This window comes from Saccopteryx bilineata, chromosome 2, assembly GCF_036850765.1.
Source record: "Saccopteryx bilineata isolate mSacBil1 chromosome 2, mSacBil1_pri_phased_curated, whole genome shotgun sequence".
Classification (NCBI taxonomy): domain Eukaryota; kingdom Metazoa; phylum Chordata; class Mammalia; order Chiroptera; family Emballonuridae; genus Saccopteryx; species Saccopteryx bilineata.
Window position 1 is genome coordinate 370,767,839 of NC_089491.1, and position 24,539 is coordinate 370,792,377.

Genomic DNA, 24,539 nt, shown 5'->3' on the forward strand with positions numbered 1-24,539 from the left:
GAGCCTGTGCTGAAACTGGTGATCTCGGCGTTTCAAACCTCACTGTCCCAGGTTGATACCCTACCCACTGTGCCATCACCAGTCAGTCAGCCCAGGCTCTTTTCTTTTTTTTTAATTTTTATTTATTATTATTATTTTTTTTACTGAGACAGAGCAAGAGTCAGAGAGAGGGATAGATAGAGACAGACAGGAACGGAGAGAGATGAGAAGCATCAATCATCAATTTTTCGTTGCGACACCTTAGTTGTTCATTGATTGCTTTCTCATATATGCCTTGACCGTGGGGCTACAGCAGACTGAGTAACCCCTTGCTCGAGCCAGTGACCTTGGGTTCAAGCTGGTGAGCTTTGCTCAAACCAGATGAGCCCATGCTCAAGCTGGTGACCACGGGGTCTCGAACCTGGGTCCTTCCACATCCCAGTCCTATGCTCTATCCACTGTGCCACTGCCTGGTCAGGCCAGCCCAGGCTCTTTGAGGTGATACACACAGTTCTAACTCCAGCAAAGAAAAAGCCAAACCAGAATTTGGAATATGGCAGCCCCCTCCCCCACCCATGCTATCTGCATGCTCAGTCCCAGGCTGAGAGGTGTCCCCAGAAAGGCAGCCTGGCAGCGGCCATGGGCATTTATGTTTTAGCTGGGCCAGGGCTATCCGCGGCCCAGGTGGCAGTGAATGCCTCCGTGGACCACGAGGATTTGCAGGTAGCACAGGGAGGACGGGACAGGCTATGTACACCAGGGATGAGCTAGCCAAGAGGCTGCACTCCTCTGACCTTTTTCTAGGATGGCCAGAAACAGATGACTTGGGTGGGACATCAATTTACTAAAGGTGTCTCAGACTTCACGATTTGCAAACCATCCATTTCCCTTCAGCAGGATGACCCACCTCTGGTTTCTTTGGCCCTCGCTTCTTTACACAGGAAGCATCTAGGGAGAGTTGCTGCACGTGCATCAGCATTTCTGTGGAGAAAACGGGGCTGTGGCTAACAGCTTCCACTTCTCATTTCCCCAGCAAAGCCCTTTCCTGGGCTGGGGGACCAGAAGTCAGGCCAGGCCTACCACATTGGATCATACCAGCCTTGCCTGCCACCTTCTGGCTACGTGTCACCTCTGCACCTGCTGATAATAAAAGAAATGGCTGGATCCTCTCTCCTTGGACCTCCACCAGGGACCTACGCTGGCTTCATACTCTTTTGTGGCACTGACTACAACTCTTGATCACGAAGTAACTTAAGGCTCACAAAGGGCTTAAAGGTACTACCGGAGAGCTGTTTCTGTGTGGGGGACCAAGCCGCTCAAGCTATTCAGATGTACGCTCAGAGGGGAGACCCAGCAGGGGCTACACAAGCTGGTGCTTCTCTAACACACAGGATGGCAGGAAACCGGACCAGGTCAGAAATGGCTGATTTTCCGGGGACAATGCAACCTCTCAGATCAGGATGTCCCGTGCACAGTTCCCTGTCCCCGGGCAGACCACAGGCTGATCTGGACCAGCCCCCTTCAAGGATCAGAGAAATCCCAACTCGAACTAGAGCCGGCTATGAGGGCCAATCACTGCCAGTCTATTCAGAGTGTAGTGTAAATTCAGGGTGTAAATATGTCCTAGTGTAAATTTATTACACCCTGCAAACAGGTGCTAATAGTGTAAGGCAACCCTATAAAAATGAAAGAACATAAAGTTTAGTTGGGCCAAACTAGGTTGGCGTGTGGGTCACACTACACACTCCTGGTGAGACGCTAATTCAGGAAATCCCCAAGGCTCAATTTCCTCATCTGTGTACTAAGCAGAGAACAGTGGTGAGGATTAAATGCGGTAATTCCTGGAACAGAGTAAATACCCACTAAGTGGTCACGGAGATTATCAATGGGATTATTTCCTTATTCGTAAAATATCATTACATTAGCTGAGGAGCACCGCTGGGTGGATTAAACAGCATAGCCCCTTCCAGTACATACTCTGCTAGTGTTACTGCTGGTCTCCACACCCTCCCACCTTTGTGGAGGATCAACTTAGTAACTGAGTACGCCTGGCTTCCAGCAAGCTTACACAACTACGATCCCTCTAAAAATAGACATTCCCAGTCAGTCACCAAGTCTCCCCTCCACAGGAGCCCGGGGCAGGAACAGTACCGTCCACATGCAGAATCCTCACTCCCCAGGAGCGGGCACTGGTCAGGAGGCTGCTGCTGCTCCCGCCTCCACTGCTGCTCCCCTGGAAAGACGAAGCCATCAGGCAGGAGCAGGAGACGCCTGTCCTGGCTGCTGGGAGCTCTGGGTCATCTATGTGGAAGGATGTGGGAGACTCTCCCCAATTCCCAGGGAGACCCCTATCCTCCACATAGACTGCTGGTCTACCTATACACTCTGCTCCCATCACATGAGAGCAGGAAGGAACAGATGCACATAAGAGAGTTGCCTGCTGGGAGGGCCTCCATGAGCACACAGTAAGCAATAAATATCAGTGACAATCACCATCATCTAGCAGGAAGCATGCTGGCTGCACTATTCCCACCCTGCTGCCCAAGTCTGACATCATCCTCGCTCATCATAGCCAATGAGCCCATCTTTTTTTTTTTTTTTTTTTTTTTTGTATTTTTCTGAAGCTGGAAACGGGGAGACAGTCAGACTGACTCCCGCATGCGCCGACCGGGATCCACCCGGCACGCCCACCAGGGGGCGACGCTCTGCCCCTCCAGGGCATCGCTCTGTTGCGACCAGAGCCACTCTAGCGCCTGGGGCAGAGGCCAAGGAGCCATCCCCAGCGCCCGGGCCATCTTTGCTCCAATGGAGCCTTGGCTGCGGGAGGGGAAGAGAGAGACAGAGAGGAAGGAGAGGGGGAGGGGTGGAGAAGCAGATGGGTGCTTCTCCTGTGTGCCCTGGCCAGGAATCGAACCCGGGACTTCTGCACGCCAGGCTGACGCTCTACCACTGAGCCAACTGGCCAGGGCCTCTTTTTTTTTTTTTTTACAGCAACAGAGAGAGAGTCAGAGAGAGGGATAGATAGGGACAGACAGACAGGAACGGAGAGATGAGAAGCATCAATCATCAATTTTTCGTTGGGAACTCCTTAGTTGTTCATTGATTGTTTTCTCAAATGTGCCTTGACGGCGGGCCTTCAGCAGACCGAATAACCCCTTGTTCGAGCCAGCGACCCTAGGTCCAAGCTGGTGAGCTTTTTTTTTTTTTTTTAGGCTCAAGCCAGATGAGCCTGCGCTCAAGCCGGTGACCTCAGGGTCCCGAACCTGGGTCCTTCCGCATCCCAGTCCCATGCTCTATTCACCGCGCACTGCCGCCTAGTCAGGCCTTTTTTTTTTTTTAATTTTTTAAAATTGATTTTTAGAGACAGAAGGGAAGGAAGAGAAACATTGACTTGTTGTTCTACCTATTTACGCATTCATTGGCTGATTCTTTTTTTTTCTTTTTAAAATTTTATTTGATTTTAGAGAGAGGAAGACAGAAAGGAGGGGAGGAGCAGGAAACATCAACTCATACTAGTCGCTTCTTGTATGTGCCTTGACTGGACAAGCCCAGGGTTTCAAACTGGTGACCTCAACATTCTAGGTCAATGCTTTATCCACTGCACCACCACAGGTCAGGCCATTGGTTGAGTCTCATACGTGCCCTGACTGGGGATTGAACCTGCAACCTTGGCATGTCAGGATGATGTTCTAATCAACTGACTACCCAGCCAGGGACCAATGCACCCTTTTGTTATTTTAAAGATTTACTCAGAGAGAGGGGAAAGAGAGAGAGAGAGAGAGAGAGAGAGAGAGAGAGAGGATAAAGGGTGGGGGAGGAGTGGAAAGCATCAACTCATAGTTGCTTCATGTATATGCCTTGACTGGGCAAGCCCAGGGTTTCAAACAGTGCCCTCAGCATTCCAGGTTAACACTTTATCCACTGTGCCACCTTAGGTCAAGTCCAATGCACCTATCTTGATGTCACTTTTTTTTTTTTTTTTTTTTTATTTTTTTTTTTTTTTTTTTTTATTTTTTTACAGAGACAGAGAGTGAGTCAGAGAGAGGGACAGACAAGGACAGACAGACAGGAACGGAGAGAGATGAGAAGCATCAATCATTAGTTTTTCATTGCGCATTGCAACACCTTAGCTGTTCATTGATTGCCCTCTCACACGTGCCTCGACCGCGGGCCTTCAGCAGACCGAGTAACCCCTTGCCGGAGCCAGCGACCTTGGGTTCAAGCTGGTGAGCTTTTTTTGCTCAAACCAGATGAGCCTGCACTCAAGCTGGCGACCTTGGGGTCTCGAACCCGGGTCCTCTGCATCCCAGTCCGACGCTCCATCCACTGCGCCACCGCCTGGTCAGGCATCTTGATGTCACTTTAATGACCCCTCTCACAAGATCATCTTAATTCTTTCTCCTGCCACTTATGTTGAATGGCTCTGAATTCTCACAAACAGGATAAACAGCTACTTGTAAAAGATCAAAGTCTGGCTATGTGCAGAGGAGACACATCCCATAGCATTCCTCCAGGATTCTCTTGGTTGGCTCTGAGTTGGAAAAATCAAGGAGTCAAACCCTGGCTCTTCCACTGGCACCCTGAGTGACTCTGAACAAATTATTTAACTTCTCAGAGCCCCTCTTCCTCATCTGTAAGAAAGAAACGAGAATACTTCTCAAAGGTTGCACGTTTGGTATCAGTATAGTTGACCCTTAAACAAAGCAGAGATTAGGGGTGCTGACCCCTGTGCAGCTGAAAATCTGCATATAACTTTTGACTCTCCAAAAACTTGGTGTCCCTTGGTATCTGTGAGGGACTGGTTCCACAACCTCCCGCAGATACCAAAATCTGCAGACACCCAAGTCCCCTGTATGAATTGGCATGGATCAATTAATACAGTCTGCTCTCCAAATCTGCGGATCAAAAACAGTACAGGTATTTACTGAAATAAAAGTCCACATATAAGTGGACCTGCACAGTTCAAACCTGTGTTGTTTGAGGGCCATCTGTACTTCAGAAGAACCCTGGAACCCTCAGCTTACCTGGTTTCTGATGGCCTTCTGCAGTAGCTCCTTCCCTCGGCTCAGAGGTACCTGACAGAAGAGAAGAGCAATAGGCACGCTGGGTAGGACATACCACACTGCAGACCACCTGTGCACAGGAGCTGGGGAGGATGGCGTGGAGTCATGCCTCGGAAAGCTGGGAGCAATGACAGTTCAGGAGTGGCCAAAATGAGGGCCTACAGAACCTTTTGGAGGTAAAGGTTGGGTGACCACACCCAAGTTCAGGTCACCCACAGGCAGCTGTGGCCTGGATCCTGGTGGAGAAGGGCATTCTGAATTTACCAGAGGTCAAAGTGCTACAAATGTTCTAAGTCAAGGGTCGGGAACCTTTTGGGCTGAGAGAGCCATGAACGTCACATATTTTAAAATGTAATTCCATGAGAGCCATACAACAACCCGTGTACCTTATGCATTATCCAATAAAAATGTGTTGTCCCGGAGGACAGCTGTGATTGGCTCCAGCCACCCGCAACCATGATCATGAGCGGTAGGAAATAAATGGATTGTAATACATGAGAATGTTTTATATTTTTAACGTTATTTTTTTTTTTATTATTAAAGATTTGTCTGCAAGTCAGATACAGCCATCAAAAGAGCCACATCTGGCTCGCGAGCCACAGGTTCTCGACCCCTATTCTAAGACCTCCCTTTAAGAGTCTCTGCAGGCCCTGGCCGGTTGGCTCAGCGGTAGAGCGTCGGCCTAGCGTGCGGAGGACCTGGGTTCGATTCCCGGCCAGGGCACACAGGAGAAGCGCACATTTGCTTCTCCACACCTCCGCCGCGCTTTCCTCTCTGTCTCTCTCTTCCCCTCCCGCAGCCAAGGCTCCATTGGAGCAAAGATGGCCCGGGCGCTGGGGATGGCTCTGTGGCCTCTGCCTCAGGCGCTAGAGTGGCTCTGGTCGCAACATGGCGGCGCCCAGGATGGGCAGAGCGTCGCCCCATGGTGGGCGTGCCGGGTGGATCTCGGTCGGGCGCATGCGGGAGTCTGACTGTCTCTCCCTGTTTCCAGCTTCAAAAAAAAAAAAAAAAAAGATTAAAAAAAAAAAAAAGAGTCTCTGCACTCTCCAGCAGATAAGTATAGGCCAGCAGTTCTCAACCTGTGGGTCGTGACCCCAGCGGGGTCACCTAAAGCCATCGGAAAATACATAATGCATATCAGGTATTTACACTCCGAATCATAACTGTAGCAAAATTACAGTTATGAAGTAGCCACCAAAATTATTTTTTGGTTTGGGGTCACTGCAACATGAGGAACTGTATTGCGGGGTCACGGCATTAGAAAGGTTGAGAACCACTGCTCTAGGCTAATTCTGACAAGCCCTCGCTGGTTCACAGTGGACCCTCCTATCGTTTCTGAACCTCTGACCCTGCAGTCCCATTATAAGGGGCAACACACCATAAAAGGAATAGCAAGGGGAGAGCATCTTGTGAGGTGCGCAGACCCAGAGCTGTGATAAAATATTTTTAGTCCCTGAATTACAATGAGAAATTAAACCAGGTGAAATGAAAACCAGAGACTGCCTCAAATAGCTTACTTCCTTTGTCCATAGAACACGCCTTTCCTACTCCGCAATGCTCTTACCAAGTCTCCAGGTTTCTGAGAACGCCTGGCGCAGCTGCCTTTGGGATCGGCCGTGGACGGTGTTTCCACTCTGAGCTCGCTGGGGCTGGAGCAGCCCCTGTGGCTTGTCCTACTGCTCTCTGGCTTCACCTCTCTGCGGCTGGACACGATGTAACTGACTTCTCTGCTCAGAAAACCCTCAATTACCTGTAACCAGATCACAGAGGTGGCTGAAAACCAAAAGGCAGATGTAGAATCATCAATATGGAGAAGTTGAGAAGTTGGAGAAGGAAATCTTGGCTGTCAGAAGTTCTAGAATCAATGCCTTTAAATAGACCAAATGCAGTTTTATACTGGGTCCCCAGGTAGACATTCTCCTGAAATATAATAGGGTTATTATACATATAATATAGGCTTTTGTCTCCCGAAGTGCTGCTCCTGACCCAGCAGAAGGTCACAGGCTTTGAGTTATTTGACCAATTTGAGTTTGCACAGAGCAACACTGAGGGGACTAGAGAGGATTAAAGGGTAGCTTAGTTAAGCCATGATTTTTCGTGACGAGACACTGGGACATCCAGCCCCTAATCTGTAACATTTACTACATATTTTAGACTAAAAGGAGCCTAAAATACGAAACCAAAAAGGGTTTTGGCTACTACCCAGCTGCACAGGTATCTGCTTACCTTACCGTTACGTTTCTCGTGGGCACCGACAGGGTCTGCTGCATCTTTGTATCCCAAGAGCCCAACACAGTGCCTGAAGCACAATGACACTTAACACACATTTGTGGGATGAAAATAAGATGCAAATAAGCACTGGAGAGCTGAGAAATGTTTAACGACTGACTCTGGGGGGAGGATCCCTGCTTTGTAGCATTTGCTGACTTCTGTGGGGTAAAACTCCCACTATGGCCAATTTCAAGCTACAAATATGATGTCACTGAATGTGGACTTGGAGGGTGACGATAACAATTGGCTCTTGAGAGCCAGACCCAGCCAGCTCGAGCATACTGAGAATAAGGATGGATGTTTCTACTGTGTGATAGATGAGACTCCTGGCACTTGAGTATATGCACCCAAAAGAATTAAAAATAGGGACTTGAACAGATACTGTACACCAATGTTCACTGCAGCATGATTCACAATAGCCTAAAAGCAGAAACCACTCAAGTGTCCTTCAACAGATAAATGGATAAGCACAACATGGTATATACATGCAATAGCATATTATTCAGCCATAAAAAGAAATACATGCTACAACAGGGATGAACCCTGAAAACAGCTAAGTGAACTAAGCCACAAACAAAAGAACAAATATTAGTGATTCTATATAAAGTATCTAGAATAGGCCAATTCAGAGACAGAAAGGGATTGTAGGGAAGGGAAATAGGAAGTTAATGCTTAATGGTTACAGAGTTTCTGTTTGGAAAAAAGAAAGTGATGATAGTTACACCACAGTATGACTATGACTATAATTAATACCAGTGCACTGTACATTTAAAAATGGTTAAAATGAGGCCCTGGCCAGTTGGCTCAGTGGTAGAGTGTCAGTCTGGCATGCAGGAGTCCCGGGTTCGATTCCCGGCCAGGGCACACAGGAGAAGCGCCCATCAACTTCTCCACCCCTCCCCCTCTCCTTCCTCTCTATCTCTCTCCCCCTCCCAAAGCCAAGGCTCCATTGGAGCAAAGTTGGCCCGGGCGCTGAGGATGGCTCTATGGCCTCTGCCTCAGGCGCTAGAATGGCTCTGGTTACAACAGAGCAACGCCTCAGATGGGCAGAGCATTGCCCCCTGGTGGACATGCGGGTGGATCCCGGTCGGGCGCATACGGGAGTCTGTCTGACTGCCTCCTAGTTTCCAACTTCAGAAAAATACAAAAGAAAAAAAAAATGGTTAAAATAAGCCTGACCAGGCGGTGGCGCAGTGGATAGAGCATCAGACTGGGATGTGGAGGACCCAGGTTTGAGACCCCAAGGTCTCAAGCTTGAGCGCAGGTTTATCTGGCTTGAGCAAAAAAAAAAAAAAAAAAAAAAGCTCACCAGCTTGGACCCAAGCTTGTTGGCTCGAGCAAAGGGGCAAGGGGTTACTCAGTCTGCTGAAGGCCCGTGGTCAAGGCACATATGAGAAAGCAATCAATGAACAACTAAAGTGTCGCAACAAAAAACTGATGATTGATGCTCCTCATCTCTCTCCATTCATGTCTGTCTGTCCCTATCTATCCCTGTCTCTGACTCTCTCTGTCCCTGTAAAAAAAAAAAAAAAAAAGGTTAAAATGGCATATTTTATGTTATATACATTTAGCCACAATTCAGAAAAAAATCTTTAAAGTTATGGCTTGAAGGAATTCCTCTGTCTACCATCTATAATATGGCAAAAACAAATGCTAGAGCCCGTGGGAGTGGGGCAATGGTTATCCGGTATAAACATGTTTGATGGTTGAATGCCTGCACACTCCTCCCATCCCAGTGTACCTGCTCATTTTCTTTTTTCTTTATCTTTTTTTTTTAAATATTTTTTTAAGTCTTTATTTTTTATTTATTTATTTTATTACAGAGACAGAGAGTGAGTCAGAGCGAGGAATAGACAGGGACAGACAGACAGGAACGGAGAGAGATGAGAAGCATCAATCATTAGTTTTTCATTGCATGTTGCAACATCTTAGTTGTTCATCGATTGCTTTCTCATATGTGCCTTGACCGCGGGCCTTCAGCAGACTGAGTAACTCCTTGTTGGACCCAGCAACCTTGGGTTCAAGCTGGTAGGCTTTTGCTCAAACCAGATGAGCCCGCACTCAAGCTGGCGACCTCGGGGTCTCGAACCTGGGTCCTCTGCATCCCAGTCCGACGCTCTATCCACTGCGCCACCGCCTGGTCAGGCTGTACCTGCTCATTTTCAATGTGACTGCTGCTCCTTCCATCAGGGGGTGGAGGCCTATTCTTCCACCCCCTTGAATAGGATTCCTTTTGTCCAATAGGATGGTGAAAATAATACATATGAGTTCTAAAGCCTAGGCCACAAGAGGCCTCGAAGCTTCTCCCTTCACCTTCAGGAAAGTTGCTCTGAGACCACCGTATACATCAGGTGGTCTAGCTTACTGTATGTATACATAATAGTATACATTCATTCGATGTATAAGAAGCCACAGGAGCAACCAGCATCAACAGCCAGATGTCTGAGTGGGGTCAACTTGGTCCTTCCTGCCCAGCTGACCTTCCAGCCAAATGGAGCTGCAAGAGAAACCCCCAGCAGAGAAGTGACCCAGCCAATCCAGAGCATAGTGAGAAGTAACTTGTTTTAAGCCCAAATTCTGGAGTGGTTTTTACATAGCAAAGGGTAAATGATTGAAAAGTCTAAAAGTTCAAAATGCATTTTTGGGCCAGTTTGGGTGTATGATTGTTATTCAGTCCATGACCACTGCTGAGTCTTTAGATCCCTGAGTTTCTGCTAGTTTGACAGCAAAAAGCCTCTGCATTCTAAGCTTCTTCAAGCAGTTTTCCCAGTGATCTACCTCTTTTTTTTTTTTTTTTTTTTACATTGCCTAAGTCTATATAAAGGTTTGTCTCATGGAGGAGAGAGTCCCCGAATAGGTTAGACTTTGTTAGTATAGCAAGCTCAAATTGTGTCAGACAGTTTTGCATCTGCCACAGAGTGTTGCTTGCAAGATCTGCCTCTTTTGAGCTAAGCACTATCATCCTATTTTCTCAACTCAAGAGATGCCCATGCCAATCCTTATTAAAAGCACCATGCCTGACCTGTGGTGGCGCAGTGGATAAAGAGTCGACCTGGAAATGCTGAGGTCGCCGGTTCGAAAGCCTGGGCTTGCCTGGTCAAGGCACATATGGGAGTTGATGCTTCCAGCTCCTCCCCCCCTTCTCTCTCTCTGTCTCTCCCTCTCCTCTCTAAAATGAATAAAAAAAAAAAAAATAAAAAAAAAAGCACCATGACATACATCTGCTTTAAAAATACTTTAAAGGGCAGTGGATAGTGTTGACCTGGGACGTTGAGGTCCCCATTTGAAATCCTGATGTTGCTGGCTTGAGCGTGGGGTCATCAACATAATCTCAAAGGTTGCTGGCTTGAGCAAAGTGTCATTGGCTTGGCCTGAGCCCCCTGGTCAAGGCACATATGAGAAGCAATCAATGAACAAAGTGAAGCAAATATGAGTTGATGCTTCTCATCTCTCTCCTCCCTTTCTCTCTCTCTCTCCCTCTTCACTTCCTGTCTCTTTCTCTCTCAAAAAAAAATACTTTAAAGCAGTGGTCCCCAACCATTTTGGGCCACGGACCGGTTTAATGTCAGAAAATATTTTCACGGATCGGCCTTTAGGGTGGGACGGATAAATGCACAAAATAAAATTATGTGACCAGCGTAAAAACTGTGGTATTTTAGCCTGACCTGTAGTGGCGCAGTGGATAAAGCATCAACCTGGAAATGCTGAGGTCGCTGGTTCAAAACCCTGGGCTTGCCTGGTCAAGGCACATATGGGAGTTGATGCTACCAGCTCCTCCCCACCTTCTCTCTCTGTCTCTCTCTCTCTCCCTTTCTCTCTCCTCTCTAAAAAAAAAAAAAAAAAAAAAAAAAAGAAGAAAGAATAAAACTGTGGTATTTTAAAAATATAATTGTCAAACTTTCGAGACAAGCATCAAGAGTGAGTCTTAGATGGATGTAACAGAGGGAATCTGGTCATTTTTTAAAAAATAAAACATAGTTCAGACTTAAAAATAAATAAAAAAGAAATAATGTAAGTTATTTATTCTTTCTCTGCGGACCGGTACCAAATGGCCCACGGACCGGTATCGGTTCGTGGCCTGGGGGTTGAGGACCACTGCTTTAAAGAACTCAAAAACAGCAAATGCTTTTTACCCAAAGTTGTTCACCACAGTGTTATTTATAAGAGCTCAAATTTAGAAATAATCTAAATGTCCACAGGGTAAATTAAGTAGATTAACAATCCACTCAAAAGAATATTATATTCTCATTATAAATAATGCAGATGGGGGACAATAATAATAGAAAAGTGTTAATGCTTTAATTATTATTATTTTTATTATTTTTTTTTTTTGTATTTTTCTGAAGCTGGAAACGGGGAGAGACAGACAGCCTCCCACATGCGCCTGACCAGGATCCACCTGGCACGCCCACCAGGGGGCAACGCTCTGCCCACCAGGGGGCAGTCAATGCTCTGCCTCTCCAGGGCGTCGCTCTGTTGCGACCAGAGCCACTCTAGCGCCTGGGGCAGAGGCCAAGGAGCCATCCCCAGCGCCTGGGCCATCTTTGCTCCAATGGAGCCTCCGTTGCAGGAGGGGAAGAGAGAGACAGAGAGGAAGGAGAGGGGGTGGGGTGGAGAAGCAGATGGGCGCTTCTCTTGTGTGCCCTGGCCGGGAATCGAACCCGGGACTTCTGCACGCCAGGCCGACGCTCTACCACTGAGCCAACCGGCCAGGGCCGCTTTAATTATTTTTTTTTCTTAAGAAGCAGGGAGGCAGAGAGATAGGTTCTTGCATGTGTCCCAACTGGGATCCACCCAGGAAGTCCCCTACCATGATGCTCTGCCCATCTGAGCATTACTCCATTGCTCAGCAACTGAGCTATTTTAGTGTCTGAGGCAAGGATAGGGATCCATCCTCAGCGCCTGGGGCCAACGTGCTCCAACCAAGTCATGGCTGGGCTGCGGGAAGGGAAGAGAGACATAGAGAGAGAAGAGGAGGATTTCCTGTGTGCCCTGACCGGAAATCAAACCTGGGACTTTCACACGCTGGACCGACACTCTACCACTAAGCCAACTGGCCAGGGCCTTGATACTTTAATACTATGGGCAAAAAGTTGGTAATCAAAGATGTATTCATAAAAAAAAAATGTATTCATGATCAAAGCTACACAGAAAATAAGCATAAAAAAACAAACAAAAAAAAAGAGAGACACGAGTAGTTAAGAGATTACCCAGGGTTAGGGGTATTAAAAATGAGGAGTGACTGATGTAGGTCTGGGTTTCTTTTTGGAGTGATGAAATATTCTAAAATTGTATAATCACACGTGGACATCTCTGTGAATATACTAAAAAACACCGATTTGTTCACTTTAAATGGGTGAATTTTACGGTATATGAATTGTACCTCAAGCTGTGAAAGAAAATAAGGAGTCCTGGCCCTGGCCGGTTGGCTCAGTGGTAGAGCATCGGCCTGGCGTGAGGAAGTCCTGGGCTCGATTCCTGGCTAGGGCACACAGGAGAGGCGCCCATCTGCTTCTCCACCTCTCCCGCAGCCGAGGCTCCATTGGAGCACAAGACGGCCCAGGCACTGGGGATGGCTCCTTGGCCTTTGCCCCAGGCGCTAGAATGGCTCTAGTCGCGACAGAACATCACCCCCTGGTGGGTGTGCTGGGTAGATCCCGGTCGGGCGCATGTGGGAGTCTGTCTGACTGCCTCCCAGTTTCCAGCTTCAGAAAAATACAAAAAAAAGAAAAGAAAAGAAGGAGTCCAGAAAAAAAGAAATACATAGAAATGATGGTTGTCACCTGCAGCAGTTCCATGTTCTCTAAAATTTCTACAATGAACAAACATTATTTTTCTAATTAGGAAAAAACACATAACTTTATTTTTTGATTTTTTTGTTGTCTTTTTTTGTATTTCTCTGAAGTTAGAAGCGGGTAGGCAGAGAGACAGACTCCCACATGCGCCCAACAGGAATCCACCCGGCATGCCCACCAGGGGGCAATGCTCTGCCCATCTAGGGCATTGCTCCGTTGCGGCCGGAGCCATTCTAGCACCTGAGGCAGAGGCCATGGAGCCCTCGTCAGCGCCCGGGCCAACTTTGCTCCAATGGAGCCTTGGCTGCGGGAGGGGAAGAGAGAGACAGAGAGGAAGGAGAGGGGGAAGGGTGGAGAAGCAGATGGGTGCTTCTCCTGTGTGCTCTGGCTGAGAATCGAACCTGGGAATTCCACATGCTGGGCTGACGCTCTACCACTGAGCCAACCGGCCAGGGCTCATAACTTTATTTTTTAAAAATGATTTATACTTAAAATTGCTTTGAAAAGTCTAACGACACCGCTGAAAACACCTGAAAGACAGATACTAATCCCTCAGCAGCTCCTGCCCTACAACCTGCAAAGGCACACGGTGGCAGGGGAGAGTAGCAGGTTTACATACCCCACCCAGCTGCTGGATAATCCCTGTTAAAAACTGGAGATTCTTGCCAGCAGGCAGATCCAAGTAAAAGGACTTTCCAGAAAAGGGCTGTCTCCTCCCAGCATCTGGTGAGCTCTTCCGGCATTTTCTCAGATAACTGGAAACTCCTAGTTGAGCCCCTAGAAAACAACAATGAAGAGGAACAAAGTAAGAAGATTGAGGTAAGAGCGTCCTGTAAGTCCAGTTACCCTCACCGACAGCCTGTGCGTGGTGTGCCCCAGCTACGACCCGGGCACAAAGATGAATGTGAGACCAGTGTTCCTGCCTTAGGGTGGTTTTCCTCTTCTATCCAACCCCCAGTCCCTAAACTCAATAGACGTGCCGAAGTTAGGGCTTTCACTTTTGTATCTTCCTTCCAGGATCACATTACCAATCAGTGTGGCTCAGAGTCTCCAGAGAACGTTACCTTATAGGAAAATACGAGACAACTGGAGGAAACAAGATATTTTCTCTGGTATAGGTTATTTATCTGTCATAAGTTATGCACCATCCAAAAAAAAAAACCTTTAAAGTAAACTAAATATCCTCAATAAGGCAAGGAAGGATACTGGAAACATAAAAACAGGTATAGTAGGTAAAGATAGTAACTGAGAACTCTTGCATGAATCTAGACAAGGTAAACCATAAAATGATTCATTTGAAAGAAGAGAGAAAAAGGATTATTGTCTATCTTAGCCTGGGCTCTGCATATAAGGAAAGTCTCCCTAAGATCTCAGAACCACAGGCCTCCCGAGAGAGCTTGGAATTCAAATACACACTACTTCTGTGGTCCAAGACCCATTATCACCACTGCCAAACAGAAATTAATGTAAAAAGTAATCCCAGCTAGTAACACTTGGCAACCTCAAAGACTCAAAAGCAAAACAACTTGAGGTAGACAGCTCAGACTAGAGTTCCCAGAATTTCCTCAGATAAGGCATCACCAACTATGAGCGCACACTCCAACACTATAAAACACATGGGGGAAACAAACCACCGTGCATAAGGATCAGCAGAAATAAGAGCAAATTAGATTACTGAGTTCCAAATATAGTAAAACGACCAGATAAGATTTTAAATACTTTAATTTTAGTAAATACTTAAAATGTTGCAAGAAAATAAATGTCAACTTAAAATTTTATATCTGACTAACCAATTATTTAAGATTGAGGGTAAGCCCTGGCTGGGCAGCTCAGTTGGTTAGAACATCATCCCAATACGCCAAGGTTATAGGCTCGATTCTGTCAGAGCACACAGAAGAATCAAGCAATGAATGCATAAATAAGTGGAGTAACAAAAAATAGATGTTTCTCTCTCTCTCTTTCCAATCAATAAATTATTATTTTTTAATTGAGGGTAAAATAAAGACATTTTTTCAAACAAATAGTACCCAGACAGTTTATTACCAACCAGTCATTACTAAGGGACTTAGAAAAGGTGTTATCTTGGAAAGACAGAAACTAAACCCAGAAGGAAGGACTGAAATGCTAAAATAAATAGGTAAAAAACGTGTATAAATCTAAACAATAATTGACTATGTAAAGCAATACCAACAATGACTGCCTTGGCCAGGAAGTTCAGTTGGTTAGAGCATCACCCCAATACACCCAGGTTGTGGGTTTGATCTCTAGTCAGGACACATACAAGAAACAACCAATGGCCTGACCAGACAATAGTGCAGTGTATAGAGCAATGGCCTGGGACACAGAGGACCTGGGTTTGAAACTCTGAGGTTATCAGCTTGAGCACAGGATCATAGACATGATCCCGTGGTCAGTGGCTTGTGCCCAAAGGTCACTGGCTTGAGCAAGGAGTCACTGGCTCAGCTGGAGCCCCCTGGTCAAAGCTCTTATGATAGAGCAGTCAATAAACTACTAAGGTGCTGAACTACAAATAGATGCTTCTCATCTCTCTCCCTTCCTATCTGTCGCTGTCTGTCTGACTCTCTCTCTCTCACTTAAGAAAATAAAAAAAGCAACCAATGAATGAATGAATAAGTGGAACAACAAATCGATGTTTCTTTTTTTCTCTAAAATGAATAAATTAAAAAAAATTAAAATAATAGTCTGACCTTTTTTTACAGAGACAAGAGAGTCAGAGAGAGGGATAGATAGGGACAGACAGGACCGGAGAGAGGTGAGAAGCATCATTAGTTTTTCATTGCGACACCTTAGTTGTTCATTGATTGCTTTCTCACATGTGCCTTGACCGTGGGACTACAGCAGAGTGAGTAACCCCTTGCTCGAGCCAGCGACCTTGTGTTCAAGCTGGCACAGTGGATAAAGCGTCGACCTGGAATGCTGAGGTTGCCGGTTCAAAACCCTGGGTTTGCCCGGTCAAGGCATATATGGGAGTTGATGCTTCCTGATCCTCCCCCCTTTTTCTCTCTCTCTCTCTCTCTCTCGTGCCTCTCTAAAAATAAATAAAATCTAAAAAAAAAATTTTTTTTTAAATAATGGTAACTAATTTGAAAGTAAAAAAAGATTGACAATAATATTAATAATATTGTTGCTTGAGAGCAATAATGCTAGATGGGAGTAGGGGTGGTTCAGATAGAACAGCCTAGCCCTGTAGTGTTCAGGAGGGAGCTACAAATATTTACATCACCAGACTTTGCCTTGGCACACTGGAAGATAAAAGATGATGAAATGTGTCTTCAAAACTCTGAAGAGCCTGACCAGATGGTGGCGCAGTGGATCAAGTGTTGGACTGAGATGCAGAGGACCCAGGTTCGAGACCCCGAGGTCGCCAGCTTGAGTGTGGGCTCATCTAGTTTGAGCAGAGCTCACCAGCTTGAACACAAGGTCGCTGGCTCGAGCAAGGGGTTACTCGGTCTGCTGAAGGCCCACAGTCTAGGCACATGTGAGAAAGCAATCAATGAACAACTAAGATGTTGCAACATGCAATGAAAAACTAATGATTGATGCTTCTCATCTCTCTCCGGTCCTGTCTGTCTGTCCCTATCTATCCCTCTCTCTGACTCTCTGTCTCTGTAAAAAAAAAAAATTAAAACAAAACAAAACAAAACTCTGAAGAACTAGTTCCATAATTAAAAATTTTACATTTAGTTTTACATTTTAATTATACATTAAAATTTTGTATACTTTGAATATATGATTTTGTAATTCTTTAGATTAGTACTAATAAAGATATGAGTCACAAATATGAACCTTATCACTAATTTTAAATTATCTAGCAGTCACATTGAGAAAATCAAAAACACAAAACAAATAAAATAAAAACAAGACCAAAAATACAAAAACAAGGGAAATTACTTCTAATAATATATTTTACTTACCAATACATTAAAAATATTATTACTTCAAAATACTGTATAATCAATATAAAATTATTAATGGGGTATTTTATACTTTTTTTCATACTGTCTTAGAATTAGTGTGTATTTTATACTTACAGCCCATCTTAACATGGACAGGCCACATTTCAAGTGCTCACATATGGCCAGTGGTTGCCACATAGTACAGTGTACCCTTAGACCATTGAGGTCAATACAGAAACAAAATATGTGAAAATCTTTATTATAACAACTTAATTCATGGTTTTACTCAAGTGAAGGCAAGGAAATAAAATTTTATGTAATAAAATAATAATTTTAAAAAACTAATAATTTTCAACCTAGAACTCTACCTACGTGAACTATCATTCAAATGTAAGGTAACAGAACTGTCAGATCTGCAAGATCTCAAAATATTTACTTGTCATGTACCCTTTCTCAGGAAACTATACTAGAATGCACTCTACTAAAAACAGGAAGTAAACAGAAAGAGGAAAACATGGAATTTAGAATATAGAAAATCTACATTCTAAGAGGCAAAGGAATTCCACAGAATTATAAAGGGAGACCCTAGGATAAAATCAGGGTAACAGGCCTAGCGCATAGCTGGATCAGACTAGAATATTAGGACAAATTGTCTCAGAAGGTATGTCTCCCAGACAGAGAAGAAACCGACAAATTCTCTGATGAAGTTGAAAGGATTGGGCCGGCCCTGGCCGGTTGGCTCAGTGGTAGAGCATTGGCCCAGTGTATGGATGTCCAGAGTTTGATTCCTGGTCAGGGCACACAGAAGAAGCGATCATCTAATTCACCACCCTTCACCTCTCCTTTCTCTCTCTCTCTCTCTCTCTTCCCCTCCTGCAGCCATGGCCCAGTTGGAGCAGTTGTCCCCCCACCCCAAGGATGGCTCCATAGCCTTGCCTCCGGCACTAAAATAGCTCAGCTGTCGAACAACAGAGTAATGGCCCCAGATAGGCAGAGCATCCTGCACTGGGGAGCTTGCCAGGTGGATCCTGGGTCTGGCTGCATGCAGGAGTCTGTTACTCCGTCTCCTTGCCTCTCATGTGAGAAAAAAAAAGTATTGGGTCAAGGTTTAGACTTTTGATAAATAGTCTGGACATGTGATCCACACACAGAAAACAAAGCGTATCTCATAGTTTACTACAAGCCTTAGCTTGAATAATCTTTCCATAATCATAATAATATAAATACAAAATTACTAAACAAAAATTACTACATTATATACTGGGAGTTTGAGGAAATAAATGTATATGTGGTATAGAGAAGTGCAGGAATCAGAAAAAAAGCTTTATCTTCCATATTATAAAGTCAACAGATATTGAAAACAATACAAGCAATGCGCATACTATTTAGAAATAAGGTAGATACTAAAATAAATAGTTAAAAGAGGATAAAGAAGGCCCTGGACGGTTGGCTCAGCGGTAGAGCGTCGGCCTAGCGTGCGGAGGACCCGGGTTCGATTCCCGGCCAGGGCACACAGGAAAAGTGCCCATTTACTTCTTCACCCCTCCGCTGCGCTTTCCTCTCTGTCTCTCTCTTCCCCTCCCGCAGCCAAGGCTCCACTGGAGCAAAGATAGCCCGGGCGCTGGGGATGGCTCTGTGGCCTCTGCCTCAGGCGCTAGAGTGGCTCTGGTCGCAACATGGCGACGCCCAGGAGGGGCAGAGCGTCGCCCCATGGTGGGCGTGCCGGGTGGATCCCGGTCAGGCGCATGCGGGAGTCTGTCTAACTGTCTCTCCCTGTTTCCAGCTTCAGAAAAATGAAAAAAATAAAATAAAATAAAGAAGGAGCAACTCCTACTCCTGCTTTTTTGTGTGCATGTGATAGACCTTGACCTTTTAAACTAAGTAACCAAAAAACTGAAAAAAATTAAAAACCCTGTAACCCTAACCCTCATCATGTTATAATGAATTTTAGAAACAAATACAAAGAGAATAATCAAAACTGTTAAAGTGCCTGACCAGGTGGTGGCGCAGTGGAGAGAGCGTCAGACTGGGATACAGAGGACCCAGGTTCGAGACCCCGAGGTCGCCAGCCTGAGTGCGGGTTCATGTGGTTTGAGCAAAAGCTCACCAGCTTGGACCCAAAGTCGCTGGCTCGAGCAAGGGGTTACTTGGTCTGCTATAGCCCCCCCCTGGTCAAGGCACATATGAGAAAGCAATCACCCGCAACAAAAAAAACTAATGATTGATGCTTCTCATCTCTCTCTGTTCCTGTCTGTCTGTCCCTATCTGTCCCTTTCTCTGACCTTCTCTCTGTCTCTGTAAAAAAACAAAAAAAAACACAAAAACTGTTAAAGTGAAAAACAGGTAACTTAAAAAAAATCAGACTGACATTCTCAACAGCATCTACTTTCTGCAAGAAGAAAATACTGTAATTTTTCAACGTGTTAAGGAGAAACAAGCTTTACTGACAAGTTTTAATACAAAGGTGAAATGAGAAGACTGTATTCTCAAGCATAAAGCCTCAGAAAGTTTGTCACATAAAGCTTTCTTTTGAAAACACTCCTGAACCTGACCAGGCGGTGGCGCAGTGGATAGAGCGCCAGACTGGGCGGACCCAGTTTCAAAACCCCAAGGTCGCTGGCTTGAAGCCCAAGGTCGCTAGCTTGAGGAAGGGGTCGCTTGCTCTGCTGTAGCTCCCCAGACAAGGCACATATGAGAAAGCAATCAATGAACAACTAAGATGCCAAAGAAAAAAGAAAACACTCTTGAAAAAAGTTTTCCAGCAAAAAGAGACTAGCTCCAGAAGAAAGCAAAAAGACATGGGCAAGAAGAGTTAATAACTTAGTAAAGCGTATTAGTGTTTAAAACGCAACAACCAAACAGCGTAACTTTCTACAACTAAAACTAGATGATACTAAGAGAGAGGGGAGGAGAGTACTGAGGAAGGTGACTAGGTGCTAATATACTTACATAATTGGTGGGGGATGCCATGAATATGGGTTTAATATTCATGAATACTCAACTCGGACTCCCCATCTGTCTGCCAATCTTGTTCAGAATATCAGATTAAAAGCTCTTGCTTGACTTCTACCATGAATTCCTAAGTGAGCCACGAGACCCATCAACATACACAATACTTACACACAAAACCACTAATAATTAGAAAACTTCAACAAGGCTAACGTTTCTCGGCCTTTTCCTCCCAAGACGCTTTGAGGCAGAAGTAGCAACTTTGACCTCGCATCCCTAGTTTTGACCTGTTACCTACCTACGTTCGAAACCCGGAGCCTGCTCTCAGCCATTGAACTCTCCAGCTCAAGGCAATCGTCGCCTGAAAAAGGACAAAATAGCTGAACCATCTTCTCCAAAATCCCGCACAATCCCTAAAGCGACTACCAGAAACAGCAAGACTCAACTTTACCCCTGCCCACCTCTACTCCCGCGCCACCTTCTAAGCAATTGTCCCTCAGCCCCTCCGTCCTCTTGAGAACCCTGTCCGCTCAACTTCTGTGGCCCCTCCTGGCCCCTCTATTCTCCTCAGCTTCTGCTTCTATCCGCTCCCTAATCCCCGTGTCCACTTCCCGACCCCGCTATTCTCTCTACAACTCCTTTGACCCCTTTCCGCTTTCCTTCTTCCCACTTTTCCCCCTTCCCGGCATCCGTACCCTTTTCTAGCTCCCCTAAACTCTCAGCTTTTTCTCGGCCTCTGTACTCCTTCAAGGCCTCCGTATTACATTCGCGGACTCCATGAGCTCTTTCAGTCTCCCAAGTACAGACTGTTGCGCTGCAACTACAGCATCATTCTCCAGGTGTACTCGGCCGCGGCTACGGTTTAAATTTCCTCTCGGTCCCGCCCCCAAAATAGCTGCGAGACTGCCCTACGGTGGCCCTGGAAGGACAATATTAACTGTAAATCCTTCCCAACACTGTTTGTTTTCCGCTTCGCTTTCTCGTTCGTCTGCTCGTTAGCTGGAGATGCTTTGAGCCTCAATAGTCAGCAAGCTGGGGACTAGTTAGTGTTAGTGATTCTTCATGAGCGCTACTTTGAAATTCCTAGGAGTTCGATGATAAGTAATAAAATAAGCCTAACACAGAGCATGTACAGTTTACATGAAAATTTCTCATACACATTTCATCTTCACATCTTTGACTCCTTCCCTTTTCTCCCTTACTGGACCAACCAAAAATTTCTCAAGAGGTGTCTCCATTTCTCACTTCCCAGCTTTTCTGCAACTCATCTAGTTAGACTTTGATCCTCACTTCTCCACTAAAACTGTATTTATCAAGGTCAACTGTGATGTGCATGGTCATTTTACTATCCTCATCCTATCTGACTTTTAGAACATTGAAACAGACTACTCCTTTTTGAAACATTTTATTCCTTTTGCTTCCACTTCTACCTGTTTTCACCTTACTTCAATGGCTCCTTCCCAGTTTCCATTGTGGGATCCAAAGGTACTGTTTTCCTCCCCCTCCCCTTCCCTTCCCTTTCCTTTCTTTTCCCAGACAGGAAGGGAGAGAGATGAGAAGCATCAAGTCTTTGTTGAGGTTTCTTAGTTGTTCAGTGATTGCTTTCTCATATATGCCTTGATGCGGGGGGGGGGGGGGGGTGCTACAGCAGACCGAGTGACCCGGCACTTAAGCCATATGAGCCCACACTCAAGCCAGCAACCTCAGGGTTTTGAACCTGGGTCCTCTGCGTCCCAGTCTTACGCTCTATCCACTGCGCCACCACCTGGTCAGGCTTGGTCCTCTTTTCTTCCCTGGTAATATTCTCTCCTTAGATGACTTCATTCAACTCCATTGCTTTACAATTCAGCCCTATGCTAATACCTAGAATTTCTATCCCAACTTCTGACCTCTCCCCCATCTCTAAACTTATATATTCAAGTGCTTATTGGACATCTCCATTTGGATACCAAATAGGCATCTTAGACTTAACATGTTCAAAACAGAACATTTGTTCTACTCCCTACCCCCCAAAAAACACCTATTCTCCTAGTCTTCCCCATCTCAGTAAATGTTACATTATTCACTCAGTTACTCAAACTTAAAAACCCAGAAATTATCTTTCAGTACTTTTCCTTATTCCCATCCCCACTCTAGAAACAAGTTCTACCAACTCCAAAGTACACCTTGAATTAGACCACTGCTACCACCTTAGTCCAAGCCACTATAATTTCTTTATATAATTTATACTGATCCCCAATACGTTTAGAACGCATATGACACCATGCATAGTTATTACAATATTATTGACTATATTCCCTATGCTGTACTTTACATCCATGTGACTATTTTTGTAACTGGCTATTTGTACTTAATCCCTTCACTGAATTTAAATTTATGTTTTAGCTACAAAAAAAACAGTAAGCTTTACTAATCTTTAGTGAACAAATTGACACTGGTGCCCCTCCTGGGTCGCTCCTGTTAGACATCATGGGTTATACAGTAAGGCAGGTGGTTATCTGCATTAGGGGCATGGGAAGCTTCCTATTTGGAGGAGTTGTGTGTTTACTTTCTTCTAGTGCTCCATGGTGTGTTTACTTTTCAGTGTTCTATGCAGTTTACATATGTCCAGATAAATGGATTTACAGATTGTAGTATATGTATTTAATTTTTCTGACCCACTTAAAGTGAACAATGGGTTTAACAAGAATCCTTCAAAGAAGCAAGTTGTTTTTTGTTTTCAGAGACAGCGAGAGTGTCAGAGAGAGGGATAGACAGACAGGAACGGAGAGAGATGAGAAGCATCAATCATCAGTTTTTCATTGCGACACCTTAGTTGTTCATTGGTTGCTTTCTCATATGTGCCTTGACCATGGGTCTTCAGCAGACCGAGTAACCCCTTGCTCAAGCCAGCAACCTTGGGTCCAAGCTGGTGAGCTTTTTGCTCAAGCTAGATGAGCCCGTGTTCAAGCTGGTGACCTCGGGGTCTTGAACCTGGGTCTTCCGCTTCTCAATCCGACTCTCTATCCACTGCGCCACCGCCTGGTCAGGCCAAAGAAGAAAGTTTAAAATTACAAATAATCCTAATGATTCACACACAAGTGGACAATCCAGGTACAAGCTCTCAGGTTCAAGAAAAATCCAATCAGCATCCAGAGGGAGTTAGCTGGCCAACAAGTGAGAAAATCACCGAAGTTTGGGACACTCTTGCCAGCAACAAATCTTTAACATTACTAAAGTGTATGCTTAGAAATGGTTAAGATGATAAGTTTTATGTCGTGTGTATTTTACCACCATTAAAAATAAAAATAGCCTGAACAGGTGGTGGCGCAGTGGATAGAGTGTCGGACTGGGATGCAGAAGGACCCAGGTTCGAGACCCCGAGGTCGCCAGCTTGAGCGCGGGCTCATCTGGCTTGAGCAAAGAGCTCACCAGCTTGGACCCAAGGCCCCTGGCTCCAGCAGGGGGTTACTCAGTCTGCTGAAGGCCCGCGGTCAAGGCACATGTGAGAAAGCAATCAATGAACAACTAAGAAGTCGCAACGCGCAACGAGAAACTGATGATTGATGCTTCTCATCTCTCTCCGTTCCTGTCTGTCTGTCCCTGTCTATCTCTGCCTCTGTTAAAAAAATAAATAAATAAAATAAAATAAAAATAGGCCCTGGCCAGTTGGCTCAGTGGTAGAGCGTCAGCCTGGTGTGCAGAAGTCCCGGGTTTGATTCCCGGCCAGGGCACACAGGAGAAGCGCCCATCTGCTTCTCCACCCCTCCCCCTCTCCTTCCTCTCTGTCTCTCTTCCCCTCCCGCAGCCAGGACTCCATTGGAGCAGAGTTGGCCTGGGTGCTAAGGATGGCTCTGTGGTCTCTGCCTCAGGCGCTAGAGTGGCTCTGGTTGCAACAGAGTGACTCCCCAGATGGGCAGAGCATCTCCCCCTGGTGGGCATGCCGGGTGGATCCCGGTCGGGCACATGCGAGAGTCTGTCTGACTGCCTCCCCATTTCCAACTTCAGAAAAATACAAAAAAATAAAAAATAAAAATAATAAAAATAAAAATAAGGCCCTGGCTGATTGGCTCAGCAGTAGAGCGTCGTCCTGGTGTGTGGAAGTCCCAGCTTTGATTCCCAGTCAGGGCACACAGGAGAAGTGACCATCTGTTTCTCCATCCCTCTCCCCATCTTTATCTTTCTCTCTTCTTTTTTTTTTAAATTTTATTTTATTATAAATGTTTTTATTATGCAGTTATCATATTATAGTGTATTTTATTTATTTATTTATTTTTATTTTTTTACGGGGACAGAGAGAAAGTCAGAGAGAGAGATAGATAGGGACGGACAGACAGGAACGGAGAGAGATGAGAAGCATCAATCATCAGTTTTTTGTTGCGACACCCTAGTTGTTCATTGATTGCTTTCTCATATGTGCCTTGACCGTGGGCCTTCAGCAGACCAAGTAACTCCTTGCTCGAGCCAGCAACGTTGGGTCCAAGTTGATGAGCTTTTTTTGCTCAAGCCAGATGAGCCCGCGCTCAAGATGGCGACCTCGGGGTCTTGAACCTGGGTCCTCGGCATCCCAGTCCGACGCTCTATCC

The 24,539-nt window shown here is 45.5% G+C and overlaps 1 protein-coding gene and 1 non-coding gene across 3 annotated transcripts in view; both read right to left on the reverse strand.

Moving 5' to 3' along the window:
• Positions 1-20,823, reverse strand: part of DBF4B (DBF4B-CDC7 kinase regulatory subunit) — a 33,189-nt gene extending 12,366 nt beyond the window's left edge. For both annotated transcript variants that reach the window (XM_066255391.1, XM_066255390.1), the window contains exons 1-7: positions 20,670-20,823; positions 20,273-20,335; positions 13,728-13,885; positions 6,607-6,792; positions 5,004-5,054; positions 2,131-2,212; positions 887-960 (exon numbers count right to left, since the gene is read on the reverse strand). In XM_066255391.1, coding sequence (XP_066111488.1) covers positions 887-960; positions 2,131-2,212; positions 5,004-5,054; positions 6,607-6,792; positions 13,728-13,885; positions 20,273-20,306 — 585 coding nt within the window. In that variant the 5' untranslated portion in view covers positions 20,307-20,335; positions 20,670-20,823. The remainder of the gene's footprint in view (positions 1-886; positions 961-2,130; positions 2,213-5,003; positions 5,055-6,606; positions 6,793-13,727; positions 13,886-20,272; positions 20,336-20,669) is intronic.
• On the reverse strand, positions 10,117-10,240 carry LOC136327492 (small nucleolar RNA SNORA28). Its single transcript, XR_010729695.1, has one exon. It is a non-coding gene; the product is annotated as a small nucleolar RNA SNORA28 (small nucleolar RNA).
• Positions 20,824-24,539: the final 3,716 nt, after the last annotated feature.